At 38.3% G+C, this 17,606-nt stretch overlaps 1 protein-coding gene across 5 annotated transcripts in view; it reads left to right on the top strand.

Annotated features, from left to right (window-relative positions):
* The window catches only part of atrn (attractin), a 130,813-nt gene that overhangs the window by 75,451 nt on the left and 37,756 nt on the right, over positions 1-17,606 (top strand). For 4 of the 5 annotated variants that reach the window (XM_024262193.2, XM_024262268.2, XM_036210090.1 and 1 more), the window contains exon 26: positions 7,424-7,502. In XM_024262193.2, coding sequence (XP_024117961.1) covers positions 7,424-7,502 — 79 coding nt within the window. Of the gene's footprint in view, positions 1-2,656; positions 3,130-7,423; positions 7,503-17,606 lie in introns of those variants that run through there. The other variant, XM_024262336.2, reaches the window with a different exon arrangement.

Genomic DNA, 17,606 nt, shown 5'->3' with positions numbered 1-17,606 from the left:
GCAGAAGTCCTCACTATGAATAAACCTGATCTCTCAACGGCATCAATCTCAGGATCATATGTTTGATACGTGGTGAGCAGCGAATTTGCCGCGTTGCAAAACAGGGGCGGGTCACCGATTTGCAGCTTGGAGGTTGTGGATCTCTGATTTTATGGGAACAATCAGCACGTCAAAAGACACCCAAAACCTTACTTTTTGATACGGAGGTCTTAACCATTCGTCAATATGTGACGACTTGGGGATGAAAATGTTTTTATTTGGGAGGATGTAGGCATTATTTCTTATTACTGAAGTACCGTAATTGGCACCAAGTAGGAACTGAAACAAAAGAACCGCTTCACCGGAACTGAATAAAACCCAATCGATGCCCAACCCTACTCTTTACGTAGTCAAAAGTACTTTTATAACTTTATATCAAAACATCAAACTTTGCATTCATTAATTTAGTAGAACAATGTAAAGAAGATGTTTGGAATAGTCTTCTTCAGTCATTATCTTACCACATAACTTAAATAAGAATTTGAATTTTCTAAAATATCTGCATAATTGTCCGTCTTCAAAGCAGTAGTAAACAGTTGTCAAAAGTTAAGAGTTTCAGCTTCTTTCATGAATTTCTGAAGGCTGCATACACTCTGTTCTTCATCAGTTTTTCCATCTTTGTCCTGCAGACTGAAGACGGTTGTTTTCATCATCAGTGGAAATGTAGAAAAACTCAAACCCAGCCTGCAGCTCTGCTGCTCCAGGTGTTCTTTCTTCTGGTTTCTTCTTTCTCCAACTTTTTCTGGGTATTAAGGCTTCAAGCTGCCTATTTTGACCTGTTTTTTGTCCTGAGTTTTGTTCTGACTAAATTTTTTTTATCTTCAGCTCCTCTAAAAAGATGACCACCTCTTTTTTCTTCCTTTTATTTGTCTTTATTTTTACCTTCCCGTGCATCCATTTGCTCTCTCAGCGGCTGACCTCATGTTAGGTTGCAGGTAAAGCGCAAGAAGCTCCTCACAGCTAATCCTTCCTCTTTATGGATCCACAAGAAGCTGAAAGCTGCTGCAAGAAGTCTGATTAATAATTGAGTGGCATCACTCTGTAGGCCTCTGAGCCTTTTACTCTCTGCTCCTCCTCCTCCTCTTCTTCACCTGCGTGTGGATGAAGGCCTCAGGAACCCAGCTGAAACCCTGTGAACCTCTCACTCATTCACTCACTCCCAGAGAGTCCCCTGAGGACCGCAGTCCTTTCACCTCATCCCGCTCCTGCTTCCTCAGCCAGCACACGTTTGCTGCTCCAGGTTCTGTGGAAATGTGTTTTGACAGGATTTTACACGGATGGGCTAAAGCCCCCGGAGGAGCAAACCCTTATGTAGGAGAGAAACTGAAAAGATTCAGTTTGACCTTTTTATTTTAACCTATTCTAATTACCAGCATCTACATCTTGTGTTTTTTCTATGTTCTTATGTTAGCTTTGGCTGAGGTTTCAGGTGTTCACTTAGATTCAAACACTCATTTTGTGGAGTTGACCCTAATGCAATAAATCCACTTCCACTAAATAAACCTTTATGATGATTTCATAGCTAGAAAATTAGTTTAGCATGGAAAAAGACTTAACTAGAAAACTGGCATTACCTGTGATAACGCTAGTGTGAAGGCTTTTAGCTGAAAGTAGTCACTGAAGATGCTGAAACTTTTTGTTGAAAATGGTGACGCAGTTTACTTTAATTGCGGAAGGGATTTGTTGAAAATGCAAAAGCTATTTACAGAATGCTAAACATTCTAAAAGACTGGAAATTTTGTTAAATAACTATGAAAGAACACAAGTGGACCAAAATTTTTGAAGAATTTGTAGTAAAATTGCTTAAAAATGCCTAATTCATACAATTTTGCAAAAAATATTTAGTGTGTTTCTTAAATATGAACTAAACTCCAAATTATCAGAAAAAAACTCAATAGATGCTAAATTAGACAAAAAAGCTAACTTGTTGCTTTAATACTAGCTAAACTCCAAAAACAGCCTAAAATTTCTCAGTAAATCAAATTAGTCAAAAATGTTAGCCTGTTGCTAAAATAGAAGCTAAACTCTAAATTAGCCTAAAAAAAACTCCAGTAACAAATTAGCCAAAAACTTTTGAAATTTGCTAAAATATTTGCTAAACTCCAGTTTTTTTGAAAATTGCTATAAAAGATGAAAACATATCCCATGAATATATTTAAAGACTTGTTGCTAATCTACTTGAAATAATGATATTTGAAAACTTTGTCATTCATTTCCTCTGGGGCAAATTTTTTTATGTCCTGAACGAGCTGAACGTTTTGATACCAAGATTGGTAAAATCTCTGAAAGTTTGATTGCGTTTTTACCTGTCAAAAAACGTACAAAAAGGAGATTACTAAGCATTCACACAATAAACTGAAATTGAACTATAAATATTTATTTTTCAGTTTGTTTTTGAATTGGATGGGAACCGATCTATAAAAAACATGTTAGTTTTTTCTCTTTTTTTCCCATCTTTGTAAGTAAACATAAATCTGAATCTACTTTCTAACCACAAGCGTAAGAGTTGTGAGTAAAGAAAGCCTTCAAAGCTGCTCACGTTGTTCAGCAGCTCACACCGCTGCATGTTCAACTCTTTTTACTTTTTTTTTTTTTTTACTTTCTGCTGGATCAGCAGGGGTGTGGATGACAGGAGTGGGAAAGCACAGCGGCTATGAGCGAAGCGTATCAGCTCCAGCAACGATGAAGTGCCGTTTGGCTGCAGAGCAGGTTTCATTTCCCTCCCTGGAGTGAAAGCCGGCAGCAGCAGACGGGATTAGCCTTCAGTAGGCTTTGGACAACAGAGCAGAGTGCTGGTGTTTGCCCTGAGGTTAGGCAGTGACACGTCAGAGCTCACCTCTGCAGCCTCAGCAGCCCGTGGCTGTACTCCTCTTCCTCTGCAGGAGACAGCATTCAACGCTTCCAACCTGATGAAGATTTAATGAAGAAGGGGTTGCACATCACACTTCCTAGCTGCCACGTGTTTGGCCCTTCTGTCCATGAGCTCTCAGTGAAATAACAGCAATTCATAAAAGTTCAAGAAAATGAAACATTTGTGGCTTTTTTTAGTTTTAGTGAATGTATACACTCATGCACATTCACGTACCGTCAAGTTATATTTCCTTTTACGATTTCCCTCTTGAAATGGAGAAGAGACATCCACTCAAAGATGAAACAGGATTTGACTCCAAAAGGACCAGTCAACTTTCCATCCTCCACATTTTACTTCTGTTGTACAAATGGTCCACCTCTGTGACATTTCACTTCGTCAGATTCTCTGGTTTCCAGTTGAGTTTCTTTGAGTTGAGCCTTCAACAGTAGCTGAAAAACCTTTAAATCAGAAAACACAAACCAAATGGACTCTTAATTTCTATAATATCCACAAGAATCAAGCAAACAGTGCATTTCCAGAAGTTGATTTTATTTTAGAGTTCCAGTCCTTACCGACTGCCTCTTTGGTGTTTGTAGATGTTTTTTTTTCTACTTCTGCTGCAAAGTTCTCTGAACACCAGTTTGTAGTGCTGTCCGAATCTACTAATTCTAAAATCGAGTGCACTAGAAATTTCCCAGAAGTCTTTGCGAAGAATTAGTTTGCACCAATGCTCACTAAATTAGCTAATATGGACCACAATGCATTGCGGTTGAATAATTTCAAACAAAAATGTGTTTAAATGTAATTTTTTTTGATAAGCCATCCACATTTTCACCATCAGAACACAGTGGATTCATAAAAAATGTTGTCAAATGTTCATATTGAATCAATTTTTACTTTGAGAAATAAGGTGACGTCCTATCCGGCATTTGGAAAAAGGAAAGAAAAATGGTGAGCATTGTGTCTGAATTTTCTTTAAAGTCCATGGCACTTTATAGTCCCGCACTGTTGAGTTTTTAGTAGTTGGGGAATAGAGAGGGATTTTGGACACACCCTCGTCTTCCATGAGGATGTGCGCCACCTTTATTTGTCCTACCAGCACACAGGCTTCTCCACAATGGTTCCTCACAAGAAACAGCTTGGTAAAAGTCTTCAACCAATCACAGCTGTGCTCCACCCAGCAATTCTGGTGTTGAAACCCATGTTTGACAGCACACGTACACACGTACACACATTTACACGCACTCATATTCATGCGCACATATTTAGAAACATGCAAATTCACACAAACGTAGACATTTTACACACAAGAAGATTTACATACCTTCACATTCACACACACACACATATGAATTCAGTAACAGCAGGTCTAACTTTGGGTTTAGAGTCTTGCCCAAAGACACTAAACCCACTCTCCAGTCAGAGGTTGACCATTCCACTCTTTTACTGTGCCTAGAGAAATAATGTTGTAATTGTACAAATGTTATGTCTAAATCTGCAAAGCGTGACCCCCCCCACCCCAAACGAATGAAAAATTGAAGGCCTTCTAAATTTTACAGCGATGTGTTTTCTCGGGGGCTCATCCTCTGTGGTTCATCAGTGGGAAGGACGAAGCAGATTTTCTCCTGTTTCATGTCATTTTCCTTTTCATGGCTGGTTGCCTTTGAGAAGCTGCAGATTTCAGACCTTCACTCTATTTGAGTGGGTTTCCTTTGTGTTAGTGTCTCTGATCTTACCTTCTGGTCGTCATTTTAATTTCCTTTAATTTTCTTTGCTATAAATTTATATGTTGTTTTCTTTTCTCTAATCTTTCATCCTCTACAGCTCTCCTTTACCATGTGGTCCCTATATTTCATGGCTTTGTCTTCTTTGTTTTTTTCTTCTCTTTTGCCTCCCACCTTGATAAGAGCGGAGGCCTTTGATGTGCGGCTGATTTCTATGCACGCCAGCCATTCATCAGCACGGTGTCCCTCTTAAAGCATGCAGCAGAGAGGCAGATCAATAAGATGGCTGAATGGATAGATCTTTTAAGAGTCCTTTTCAGCCTGGAGCGATGGGGCTTTTTTTTTCCTTCTTGAATGACTGGCTCTTTAAAGAGCGACACAGGTTGAGCAGACGAGGGTTACAAAGATGATTAAAGATCTGAACGCATCACAGGAGGTATAAAAGTTGAGGAAGGCATTTGGATTAAAAACTTGGAGGAAAAATCAGTGAGGAGTTTCAATGTGTGCTATGATCCGGCGTGGGAGTTCCTAATTAAAAACACTTCAAACCCTGAGATTCTTTTTACCGGGTCGCCCTCTGTGATCTTACAGAAACAGGCCACCCTCTGCGATTTAAAGGAAAGCTCGTCTGTTGACTCTTTAGATGGGACTTAAACCAAATCGTTCTATTTGAGTATCGTTTATATATGTGAAAAGCTATCGAAAAAAAAAAAATATTTTAAGAAAAAAAAAGCTAAGTGCTTGATTTCTTTTCAGCTTTTGGTTCTACGAGCATTACTAGATATATAAGCTAAGCATATTTTCACTTCACTGAACATGTGTCAGCAAATTACAGACTTCAGTTTTAGTTGTAGAGCATTCGAAATATTAGTGTTCTAATGTAAGGAAAGACTTTTCTCTTAGAAAATGGGGAATTTTTGGCTTTAAAGTGTCAGGAAGCCATTGTTCCAGTTGCATCAATGTCAAACAGTTCTCATCAGGAAGGTGGGCAGAAGATCAGCTGATGTGCTGAAGTTATTTTCTTCTATGTAAAAATGTAGTTTTGATCAGGAGTAGAGAAAGAGTCATGAAGCCAGCACAAGCACATCTCTGCAAACACAGCTCCAATGTATGGACAGAAAAATGCAAAAAAAGAAACAAATTACCATCATTTTTCTTTCTTCAGTCCTGAATTCCAAAAGGATTTTTTTTACCTCTGACCTTTCAGCTATTAATAGTAGCCTCAAGTCCAGTCAGCTCCTCCATCGTGGATGAAAAATATGATTTTAAAAAGGCAAACTTTTTCTTAAATCCAACAATAATGCTAAAACTCAACTTAAAATGTAGAATCTTTGTTTTTCCTTTGCTTGCTTCAGGAAACGGCATCCTCTCCGTTTCCTTTATTTTATTATTCAGGCTTAGCTGACGGCAGAGCAACAGAACTGCAGCTCTTCCTTTTTGTTGAAAGAATGAAAGAAAACGTGTGTTTTGGTGTTTTTCACATGTTCTTGTAGCCTTTTTTTCATGATTGAAGACATAAGTAAAAGATTTCTGAGTATGTCTTTATTTAAATCGTAATGGATCAGGAGCAGATGAAAACCTGAAGGTGAAAAAGCTTGGGTTTTTCAACTATGGGCGGTCTCCTTATGCCGCTTCAATTCTGGGTCATCCACCTTTAGACAAATAGATCCATTAACATCTTTTTTTTCTTGTATGAGCTGGAATCTGGATCAGAACTGTACGTCTGCATGGCTCTGATGTTGCTCGCCTTTTTTTGCTACACTAATGTTAGCTGTGGCTTGTGGGGGTCTGTAAGCTAACAAGAGAGTGTAAAAGAAATGAATCCTTGGATATCGAAGTCCCGCCCACCACCCAGATTCAAATTTCTAATGAGCTTCTACTGCTCTGCAGAAACTGTGTTCTAGAAAGCAACACAGGTTTTAATTTTTGCTTAAAAAAATGTATAAGCATAATGAAAAGACCACTAGGAACAGCTTTATAATAGACGAAAATATAGTTGGAGTGTGATTTAAAAGCTGTTTAAAAAGTTCTGGTTGATGTTCTGCAACTGTGCTGTTGAAGGCACTTTTGCCATTTTTTTATTCAGGTATGTTTTAAGAATGCTTTTGTTCATGTGATTTGCCACATCTCTTTCAAAGTTAGCACTTCAAGGTCTGGTCTTCACTCTTTATCACCTTCATTCTTTCTACAATTCCACTATTATGAGAAAATGTAGACAAAACAGGGAGAAAAAAAAAGAATCTTTGTGTTCTTTAACACCTGAGGCATCGCTGGTGACGCTTAAACACAGAATCTTTGACATACTGTAAGTTTTCAAATGTTAACACAATAATTCCAGTAGATTCTGAAGGAGAAAAGGGGCGCGAGCTTCAGAATCTACTGGAATTATTGTGTTAACAAATACAAAAATTACAGTAAATCAAAGAACTTAAACACTGGAGCTCTGGTGCTAAAGGGTTAAAGATGGCAAATTTTGGAGACTCCACAACATAACTTGAAAGTAAAGATTGAACAGTAAATCATCTTTGTTGCAATAAAACTAGTTGCAGCTGAAACATCTGTCGGGGAACAGTATTTTTGTCCTAAAAAGTTGGAGTTGAAATTCCCCTCCATCCAGTCTGGACAGCAAAACTGTGGTTTTCTTTATAAGTAAGGTTGTGAAATGCTTTGTTTAAAAGCACTGAGCTGAAATCGCCTCTGCTGTGACGGCTGTCGCAACACAGCAGAGTCTGTTCCTGCAGTGGATCACAGAACACGCTCATGACTCTGAAGCTCGTCCTCATGTCTTCCTGTTTCTGTCTCTTTACAGCTGCTTCCTGTCTCTGCTGCTGGTGGCCGCAGTAGTTTGGAAGATCAAGCAGAGCTGCTGGGCCTCCCGACGCCGAGAGGTAAGCTTTTCAATTCTTTATGCGCCTTTGCAAAGTTTCCAGATGAAGTCTGGGGAGAACATTTGAGTATGTGGTACCTTCATCCAGTGCTTGACCTTTGATGGTTCATTGAAGGTACTGTTGCAGTTCTCTAATGGTTCTCTGACAGTTCTCTAAGGGTTCTCTGACAGTTCTCTAAGGGTTCACTGATAGTTCTCTAATGGTTCTCTGATAGTTCTCTAATGGTTCTGTAATGGTTCTCTGACGGTTCTCTAATGGTTCACTAATAGTTCTCTAGTGGTTCTCTAATGGTTCTCTGATGATTGTCTAATGGTTCTCTAATGGTTCTCTGACGGTTCTCCAATGGTTCTCTGACGGTCCTCTAAAGGTTATCCAGTCTCATCAGGGCACCTGATCTGAGTTTGACTGAAACTGCATCAACATTATTTACTTCTCAGGAAGAAGTCACTCCATTCATTGATTGGCAGACTGAGCTGAATGGTGGTCTAGAACACCACTCTCAGCTTTAGTGCAGGACTTTCTTTAAAAGTTTACTGATTTTTGTCTGGAAAGTATTTGTTGAAGTAACAGAAAATTTGAACTTAAATATCTTTCTTATTGATATCAAAGTGGCCCTGCGACAGACTGGAGACCTGTCCGGGGTAAACCCCGCCTTCGCCCATCAGTAGCCGGGTTAGGCTCCGGCACCCCCGTGACCCAGAAAGGGACAAAGCGGTCAAGAAAATGGATGGATGGATTGATATCAAAGCAAAAAAGGTTTTCCACAAATTGAACCATTAACCCTCTGATCCATCTGTGTTAGAATTCTCACTGCAGTTCAAGTGTCCGTTCTCCAAGCCCCTTCTCTTCCTGTGACCCATGATGTTTTCTGAATGAACGTCAGCTATCTGGAGTTTGAACAAATGAGGCAGCATTTCATTAAGTGGGAAGAAACAATGTTTAACATCTTTGCACATTAGATCGAGCTTCAGATTCTGGCTCCTTTCCTCAGTTTAAAATGAAGACATTTCCCTGTCAACCAGATAATAAGAGTCTAATGGACGCTTTTATCTCTTGCAGGCTTAATTGCTGCTCTGTTTCCTTCTTAAACTGTGTTTAGCAAACCTAAAATTACCAATAAAAGACTGACAGAAAGGCAGCATTTCATTCAACCAACAAAAATATTGCTGAAGCTGTTTCTTCCTTTTGTTTCCAAAACCGTCCCTGAGATTCTCCACCTGCAACTCATCTCAGAGAGTATTTGAACTGTTGCTCCACTGCAGTATATGTCTGATCTCATTTGCAATCCAATGGAGCCAAAGTGGAAGGACTCTTAGGGTTCACTGTGACATGAACAGGACTGTAGTGAAGCTCTGCTGTGGGATTATAACGTCCTGTAGACGGGCCCGGTCAGCATGCTCTAAACCACCTGTCAAAGTCGAGGCCCTAAATAAAATGCTCAAAGTTTCAAAAAAACTTTAAATGGATTTCACAAAATTTATTAAAATAATGAATCATATTCACATTCAAAGCTAAATATGTTAAAATAAGGTTGAAGCAAATTTATTTTTATTTATTTTTGTTTTCATCATACCAAGTATTACATAAATTTCATACCAACAATATACATTTCATGACAACAAATCATACAAATTGTTAGTTTTATTTTATGTTTTAAAATATAAGCCAAAGAGCTAATAATTTATAAAAATACTAACCAGAGGTAATTGTTACATTGGATTACATTTCAGTGACTTACTTTACTTGAATTAAGTGCATACATGTAAAATATAAGATGTATTCAGTTGCAAACATTTTCCCAAAACTCTTTCACTCATGGCCTATTTTTGAACCTGAACAAGAGAAGACTGGGAGACTGCTCATCAAGGCTGGAGACTGAAGAAACGGCTCCAACACTACTGATCCACAGAAAGCCAGGATTACACTGAACATGCTGTTAAAATGAAATAAACGGATTCAAAGAAACTTTTTTGGTGAAAAGACAAAGCTGTTCCTGCAGTGTTAATAATATAAACATTTTATGATGTCAGATTTACAGTGATAAGGAGGGAGGCTAAAGTATTACGTGTGTTTTAGCCCCTCACAGTGACATGCTAATATATCAGCTTGTTTGATCTAACATTTGATGCTAGAATTGTTGCTTAGCAGGTGGAACACTGAGGGCCATCACTGTCTAGTTGAAGCTGTAGTCACAGAAGGACTGTATTGATAAGAGTGTAAAATATTTGAACTCCATTTTTATCCAAAACTAAAAAAGCTGCCTGTTATTTCTCAGAGAATATCCAGTCCTTATGGTAGCTTCACAATCTTTCAGAAGTTTGTAGAAACTGCTGTGCTCAGAGACTGATTGGTCAGTAGTCTAACACATGTTGTGTGTTTATTGTCATAGATCTTGCATGACTCATAATGAGTAAAAAAGTGTTGGATTGAGGGTTACACAAAAAAAGTGTCATAAAACAAAACTTTTGTTTTAAAGGAGTAGCTGCTGTAATAAAACATCAAACCTATTATTTTTCTAACTAACCTTTTACTTTTAAAAAGTTCATATTTTACCTATTGGTCTTTAGTAAATCAGATGATAAAGTTCCTGTATTCCTCCTGTCGTTTGTATTCTGTGTGTGGTTCTGAGAGTTACTCAAACACAGACTGGTGGCGAGGAGAGCGATCACATGAAATCACCTCATGGATATGGATTTTGACAATTGCAAGACGCTGCTGTGTGTTTGGCTGAAGGAGGCTCTCTGTGAGGGCACTTAGTTTGCTTAAATTGAAGCAATCATATGAACAGCTCTGTCTATTACTATTCATGGAGGAAATTGAGGAACACCGTGTAGTTCTGCCTCCTAAATTGCCTCTTAAATGAAAAGGGAGGTTTTTTTTAGCAGAATACTGGATGAAAATGGTTTTGTACTAACTGTAGCTCAGGAGGTGAGGCAGTTGTCAGGTGGATGTATGTGGTTTACCACAACAATAAGGGCCTGATGTGCTGCTAAGAGGTTTTTCTGAAGGACTGAAGGTGCTGTGAATCGACACAAACATTTACCTTACTGGTGATGGGGCTGGAGGTGCTGAGGACCATAGACAGTACATAGAGGTCTGGACTGATCACCCCCTCCTCCCTTGTGTTCCAGAAAGCCAAAATCCCATAGACGTCTATTGAGAAATAAACTGCTATTCTTATTTATTCTGTTTGTCAGAATAACCATTCATGCTCTGGCGTTTCTTGCTAAACCTATTTTTTTTATGGTAGCTCCTCCTATTGGAAGCTCCACAAGCACACAGTCCTCCACGAGGGGGTGCAACTAGTTATAGGGCCGTAGGAATACTTTCACAGGCAAACAGGAGAGGCCACAGAAGTGTAAGAATCCTCCCACAAGCGTGGAGAAGAGGTTTCACCTGCACACAGGAATAGAGGAGCGGGTATGGAGACTGTCCTGTGCCCGTGGAACGCTCCTCGCGTGCGTGGAGTTTAATATACGCTCGTGGGGACTAATGGTGGAAATATAACGCCCATCCAAACACACCTGCACATCCCTCCTTTTTTGAATGATTGTAGGTATTCACACCCCCCTGATGAATGACATATATGTTGGCATACACGTGTGACTAAGCTTTTATACGTAGAGTGTACAGCTGTCTTTGTGAATTCAATTCAATTCAGTTTTATTTATATAGCCCAAAATCACAAAGGACATTTGCCTCATTGGGCTTCAATCACCTATTATAAATATGTGTGTAGGTTTGAACATACAATGCTTGTATGTGCTGATTTGTGTTTGTGTGTTCAATTTTGTAGATGTGTGTATATGTACAGATGTGTGTGGTTGTATAGATGTGTGTATTTTTGTTCATGCGTGTGCTCATAGATGAACACGATTGTATAGATGTGTGTTTTGTGTAGAGGTGTTGATGACAGAACTCCATATGTAGTCAGTGGATTCTAATATTTCAGAACAAACCTGTCTTCTCCTCAAATAAATATTCTTTTACGTTTTACAGGAACAGGTTCAGGTCAGACAAACTGAAAGCTTTTATTAATAGAACAAGCCGTACCTCATGCAGTAATATTCCATTTGCTGTCATGTCTGTTTTTGACAGCTTCAAGAGGAAAAATGAAGAGAGTAAGGCAGCTGAGAATGCAGTTAGAGGCTCTGGAAAATGTACTCTTTGATGTAAAAAATGATGTGTATGGTACCATTAAGTAATTTATGAATGCTTGTATGAATTAATTACATTGTAGATGTAATGGGAACTAGATAGAAAAAGAGAAAGTCCTCTGAAGTGGAGGATTTTACCATTTTTAAAATCCATCCATCCATTTTCTCCCCCCAAACAAGAGCAGCTGCTGATGGGTGAAGGTGGTGTACACCTTGGACACTTTGCTAGTTTCTTCGCATTGCCACACAGACGCACAACCACACACAAATACACCCGAGGGACAATTTAGAGTCATCAATCAACCTGTACAGCATGTTTTTGGATAATGGGAGGAGGCCGGAGTGTCTGGGAAAAAGAAAAAAAAAAAAACATCCGTGCGAAGTCCACATGGATAGAACCAACTTTATAGACGCATAGGAATGCTAGGTAAAGTGATCCTAAAAGTTTCTCCACGGTGAAGCCCATAATGAAATGACTGATTCGTTACGTTCCGACATTGTTTAAGAAAGTGTGAACATGTCAAGTTTCTGTAGAAGCTCAGTTTCTGTCTGCTCAGCTGCTGGACAGAACGAGAAGAGAGAGGGAACAAACATTTGCTTTTTTACTAGAAGATCAGAGAAACATGACCTCTGAGATCATGCAAGAAAATGACATTTCATAGAGATGATTGTCAGACCTAAAGTGAGTCAAGCCGTTTCATTTTATTACAATCATGTTTGAGCAAAAGACAGCCCAACTGAATTCATTCCCGCCAATCAAACCTGCAAAATTAGCTGTGAAATAACAAAAGGAAATTGGCCGCACTTTCAGTGTTATAAATAAAGCACCTCCTGTCGGAGATGACTTGCAGCTTTGACGCTTATGGCACCACAGGTTCACCTGTCTTCAAATTAATGCGGAACAGTGAGGAGAAATATTTTTCTATGCGCATAATAATGTTTGGACATAAAACAGAGCAGTGATTTTGCTGCTCCACACTTGTCTGCAGGGACCAGAGAAAGTACACTTTTACTGCCCCCGACTGCATTCAAATGCATTCTGTCTTTTGAAATGGGCATCATTTCACCCAGTGAAAGTGTTGGAATATGGATTATGATTTTTACAGACATAAAAACTGATGGATTTTATCGTAAGGGTTTGAATTTTGTCTCAAAAGTTGTGTAGAGACATAGTTTTAGTAGCTTGGTAGAGCTGTTTGTATGCATGTGCAGTGTTTAAACACACAAAGAAAGCATCATTGATGGAAGAAATAATAATAATAAGACGCTAATTATGTTGTTTTGTGAGGTTTACTGTCTTCACTATAGATGGTTTTTCCTGAGATTGTACTTTTCTTTCCAGCTTTACTTCTCTTGGGCTTCATTCTCTTATACATCCTTGATTCCTCCGTGTTACACAATGTTTGCATCAGACACAATCCGACACACATTTCTGTCTACTTATGCTGGTATTCTTACCATTTAAGGTCTTTTTAAAAACAGTGACAGCTGCATAGTTTGGCCATGGTTAAGTCTGCTTTGACCCTCAGCCTATTGCTGCTGCGTCTTATTAAAATGACACAATTCAAGACTAAAATCTGTCGGTAAAGGAGATTGATCATAACGTAATATTTTTCATGGTCAGTTCAGAGCTCTGGCATAGAAAACAGCTGTTTTGGTCTCCTTTATAGAGACATTAATAAGTGGAAAGATGTAACTGAATGAGTTTAGAAACTGTAAAGGCTCAAATATACCTAAACTTAAAACATAAGTCCTTCTTTGTTTATTTTGAAATCTTCCTAAAAGACCCACTCCAATGAAAATTATGTTTTTGGTATTTTTAAAGGCCTTATATCATGCTGTCCAAAGCCTTTCAGAGTAAACCATGTTTTCTCTATATATACAACCTTTGGCACACTAAAGAATAAATTATTTATGAAACATGATGTATTTTTCAAACTCCTTTTCATATCCAGAAGTAAGACGCCTCGATCTCTGAGGCTCCGCCTTTCAGTCCTTGTGGGTGCCGCCCACTTTAGGAAAATTTGAATCTGCTTTGCTTTGTAACTTTTATGATATATATATATATATATATATATATATGATTGAATGAAGTAAAAATGTAAAGAAAAACAGGGATTTTTCTAAAAATTTGATTTTTTTTTTTTTTTTTTTTTTTTTTTTTTACTTTTGACAAAAGTTTGTATGAAGTCCTTTCAAAATATACCTTGGATTTTTGGTGACTTTTGCCTGAGATGTATTCCTTCTGAGCAAAGTGTTGAGAAAACAAGGCCGTGTGACGGGGGGTCTTCAACCTTTAATGCTTAAAGAGCCAATTGGGTCAATTTCTTACTGACAACAACCCAGTGGGAGCCACAAAGTCTCAATTTACCCTCTAGAAAAAATAAGAGATACTTTTTTTTTTAATATTATAAAAAAATATTTAATGAACTGTTTTTGCAGAAATAAAACATAAAGAGAAAATATCCCTTTTCTTGTTTTTCTTTTTTCTTGGCTAAATATGAACTTTTGACAGATGTTCACGTGGCTTCCTTTCAAAATTAAAGACACCCTGTGTTACTTAGTTCGAATAAGTTTGAGTTAGTTTTTTTTTTTTTTTTTTTTTTTACTTTACAGTGACTTTTTTAAAAATTCAAAACAATATTTTTTCTTGAACCCAAGAGCCACAATGGATGGGTAAAAGAGCCACATGTGGCCCTGGAGCCGCAGCCTGCAGATCCCTGGACTTGTGGACAAATAGATACATGAGCGTCTTTGTTGTCCTCGTCTGAGCTGAAATCTGGATCTAAACTGTACGACTGGATAGCTCCAAGATTGATCTCCGTTTTCGTTGTACCAGTAATGTTAGGTTGGGGTTCTGAGGGTCTGTAAGCTAAAAGCTTATCTTCGTAAATTATTGCGTGTGTGAGGTATAGTTTTTCTTGTATTTGTTTTATGTACAGCACTTTGAGCTGTTTCTCAACTGGAAACGTGCTTTATAAATACAATTAATTTGAGTTTGAATTTAAAAGGAGAGAATGCGGACAAGGGGTTGATAGGAAATCACAATATCTCAATATAAGGCCCCCTACAGTTCATTCTGCCTTATATATGATATTATTTTGAAAAATTACTTTCTCTTGATGGTGTTTCTTATAACATATGGTGGGGAACATTTGGTAAGCCTAATAGTTTTGTTTTTTGCTTTTGTTTGTTTGGATTTAAAAAAGCAGAGTCCACCTGTTGGTTTGTAAATGTCTTTATTGCAGCTGTTTTTCCCTGCTGTGTTCGTGTGCATTTCACTTCCGACTGCATTTCAAAGCCCTGTGAGATGTGACAGGCCCTTTGAAGGAAACTTGAGCTGCCACATGGCATTAGACACCCCTAAACCGAGCAGACATCCTATGCAGCGAATGGCTGTAGCATCAATGACCCAAGAAGGCGATCTAAGCGTACGTCGTTGGTGCCAGGTTTGGGTTGGATCACAGTACAGCAGGCTGTTTTGGGGAGAGAAGGAGGTTGAACGTTCTAAATAAACCTTAAAGAGTGGAGCTGTTATCAGCAGCAGCCGCAGCATCACAGACAGGTTCCAGACGCAGCTGACAGAGGCTTGTAACACATCCAGATGACAAATGCAGGGGAGCTAATTAAAGCATCAGATCTAACAGAAGCAACCGGTGGATGGAGGCAACATCATGATGCAAAATGCTGTAACAATGGTGACACTTTAGCGTTGCCTCTGGGACACTGCACCTCATTTCACCACGCCAGATATTGTAGGATTGTGATTTATAAAATGCAAAAGTTTCTGTTCTGTTCTTTAAACATTTTCCTCTCACACCAGCATTTTCTTTGGTTATATCACCTTTATGACGCCCCACTACATGCATATCTTCACAAGTGAATGTAGCCAACAGCAATTATCACAATAAAAGCAAAATCCATCTCGCATAACTTAACATCTGTTACGCATACATTGCTCCCGACGGTGCTGCAGCGTTATGTGTCTGATTGGACAATCGGCTCACATGATAAACTGTCATTGATTCTTTACATTAGGGGGACTGCACATATTTATTACCCCATGAAGCTGCCCTCATCCCCATCAAACGCCACACCCCCAACCCGCACCATAAACACGAACGGTGGCGCTGCAAGCCAGCCTCTGTTTAAACACATAAAACATTCAGAAAGCTGCTCTATGGCTCGTGATGTGTTAACCCAACTTTACTTTTTTTTATCCTTAATCAAATGTTTTACATTTTTAAAGTTGAGGGAGGCTTTAATACAACGATGAGGGACGGAAGAGCTGCCTCTCTCTGAACACACGCTCCCCCGCTGGAGACATTCTGCATGCCGGATTTCATTCCCCCCTTTGATGATTGTGTGAGGAGACCTGTAGCATCCACATGAAAGTTCCTGAAGAATGGAAGCAGATCAGAGGAGAGATCTAAGACTTCAACGAGACAGGCGGCTGTGAAGAGCTGCGCTCTCTGACGTAAGGCTCTTCCTGTCACACCAGTACGATCGTGAGGAGGCCGTCGTCTTACCTATTACTAGTGAGTTTAACAAGCTTTAGTGTATGTTTGCAACAAACACTTAAAAAAAATAGCTTAAAATAAAATCTTTCCAGTTATAGGAAGGAACTAACTCAAAACGTTTATATCTTTAATAAATTACAATATAAACATTCTTATTTTATATTACAATATTAAATACAAAAATTCATTAAAACTAATACAAAAACATACAAAAAATACTTGTTAAAATTGTTTATTTTTGTAAAGCAGTATTTCAAAAACCTGGTTGATTTGCTTAGTAACTCCATCAATTCCATTGACCATTTGTCTTTTACTGACGTAGTACTTTTTTCATTTTTGTTTAAACTCATCCCTTTTTTTGTTGCTGGGTCCTGTTTTTTGAAAACAACCAAAATGTTTTTGTCTCTCTAGTTCAGGAGTGTCAAACTTAATCACACAAGAGACCAAAATCCAAAACTCACCTTAGGTCACGGGCCGAACAGGATAAACATTTATTAAACACTCTAAAACTACATTTTAAAACTTTAAAACCATAACTTTTTAACATAATTATGAACTAGATATATAGCATTACCTGCTAATGCTAATGTGACTAGCTAAAAACACTGAAGTTAATAGCTGAAAATGCTGAAGTTAATAGCTGAAAATGCTGAAGCTGATAGCCAGGCAAAATATTAGCTAAATGCCAAATTAGCCTAAAAAAACTGAAAAAAAATCTAAGTTAGCAAAAACAGATAGCGTGTAGCTGAAAAAATAGGTAAACTTCAAAATATACCAAAAAAACTGAAAAAAACTTAAATTTGTCAAGACAGCCAGCATGTAGCTGAAATATTAGCCTAAATCCAAAACAGCCAAAAAAAATTTTAAAAAAAAAAGCCTAAATTAGCCAAAACAGCTAACATATAGCTGAAATAGTAGCTAAACTCCAAAACTGTCTAAAAGTTCTTAGTAAATGCAATTTACTATTTGCTATTCTAGTTGTATGTTTTTCAATATATCTTCTAAAAACATCTTCTTTTCTCATCACATTTCCATGTCTTCTCATAAACCGAGTTTTCTCGTTTTGAATTGACAGTTCACAGCTTTCCATTTCCTCTGGAACCCACAATGGAGCACCTCTCTGTAGGTGTCACTATGGAACCCACAGTGACCGGTGCTGTTCTTAGTGATGTGTTTCTTAGAGCATTGTGCCGATTGTCCTGCTCTGACTGCAGCGTCCATATCTCCATTATTGTGATGACTTTATCTGGTGTATTTTAGAGATTACATTACAGATATATGCAACAAACCCAGTGTTTTATGTAGAAAAAGGGGCATTCTGTTTTGACTGAGAGTGGGTAATTACCAGAGGTGGGACCAAGTCATCATTTTGCAAGTCCGAGTCAAGTCCCAAGTCTTTGTCCTCAAGTCCGAGTCAAGTCCCAAGT

This window comes from Oryzias melastigma, linkage group LG22, assembly GCF_002922805.2.
Source record: "Oryzias melastigma strain HK-1 linkage group LG22, ASM292280v2, whole genome shotgun sequence".
Lineage (NCBI taxonomy): Eukaryota > Metazoa > Chordata > Actinopteri > Beloniformes > Adrianichthyidae > Oryzias > Oryzias melastigma.
Note: the sequence above shows the minus strand (reverse complement) of the source record. Positions and strands in the feature narration are given on the sequence as shown.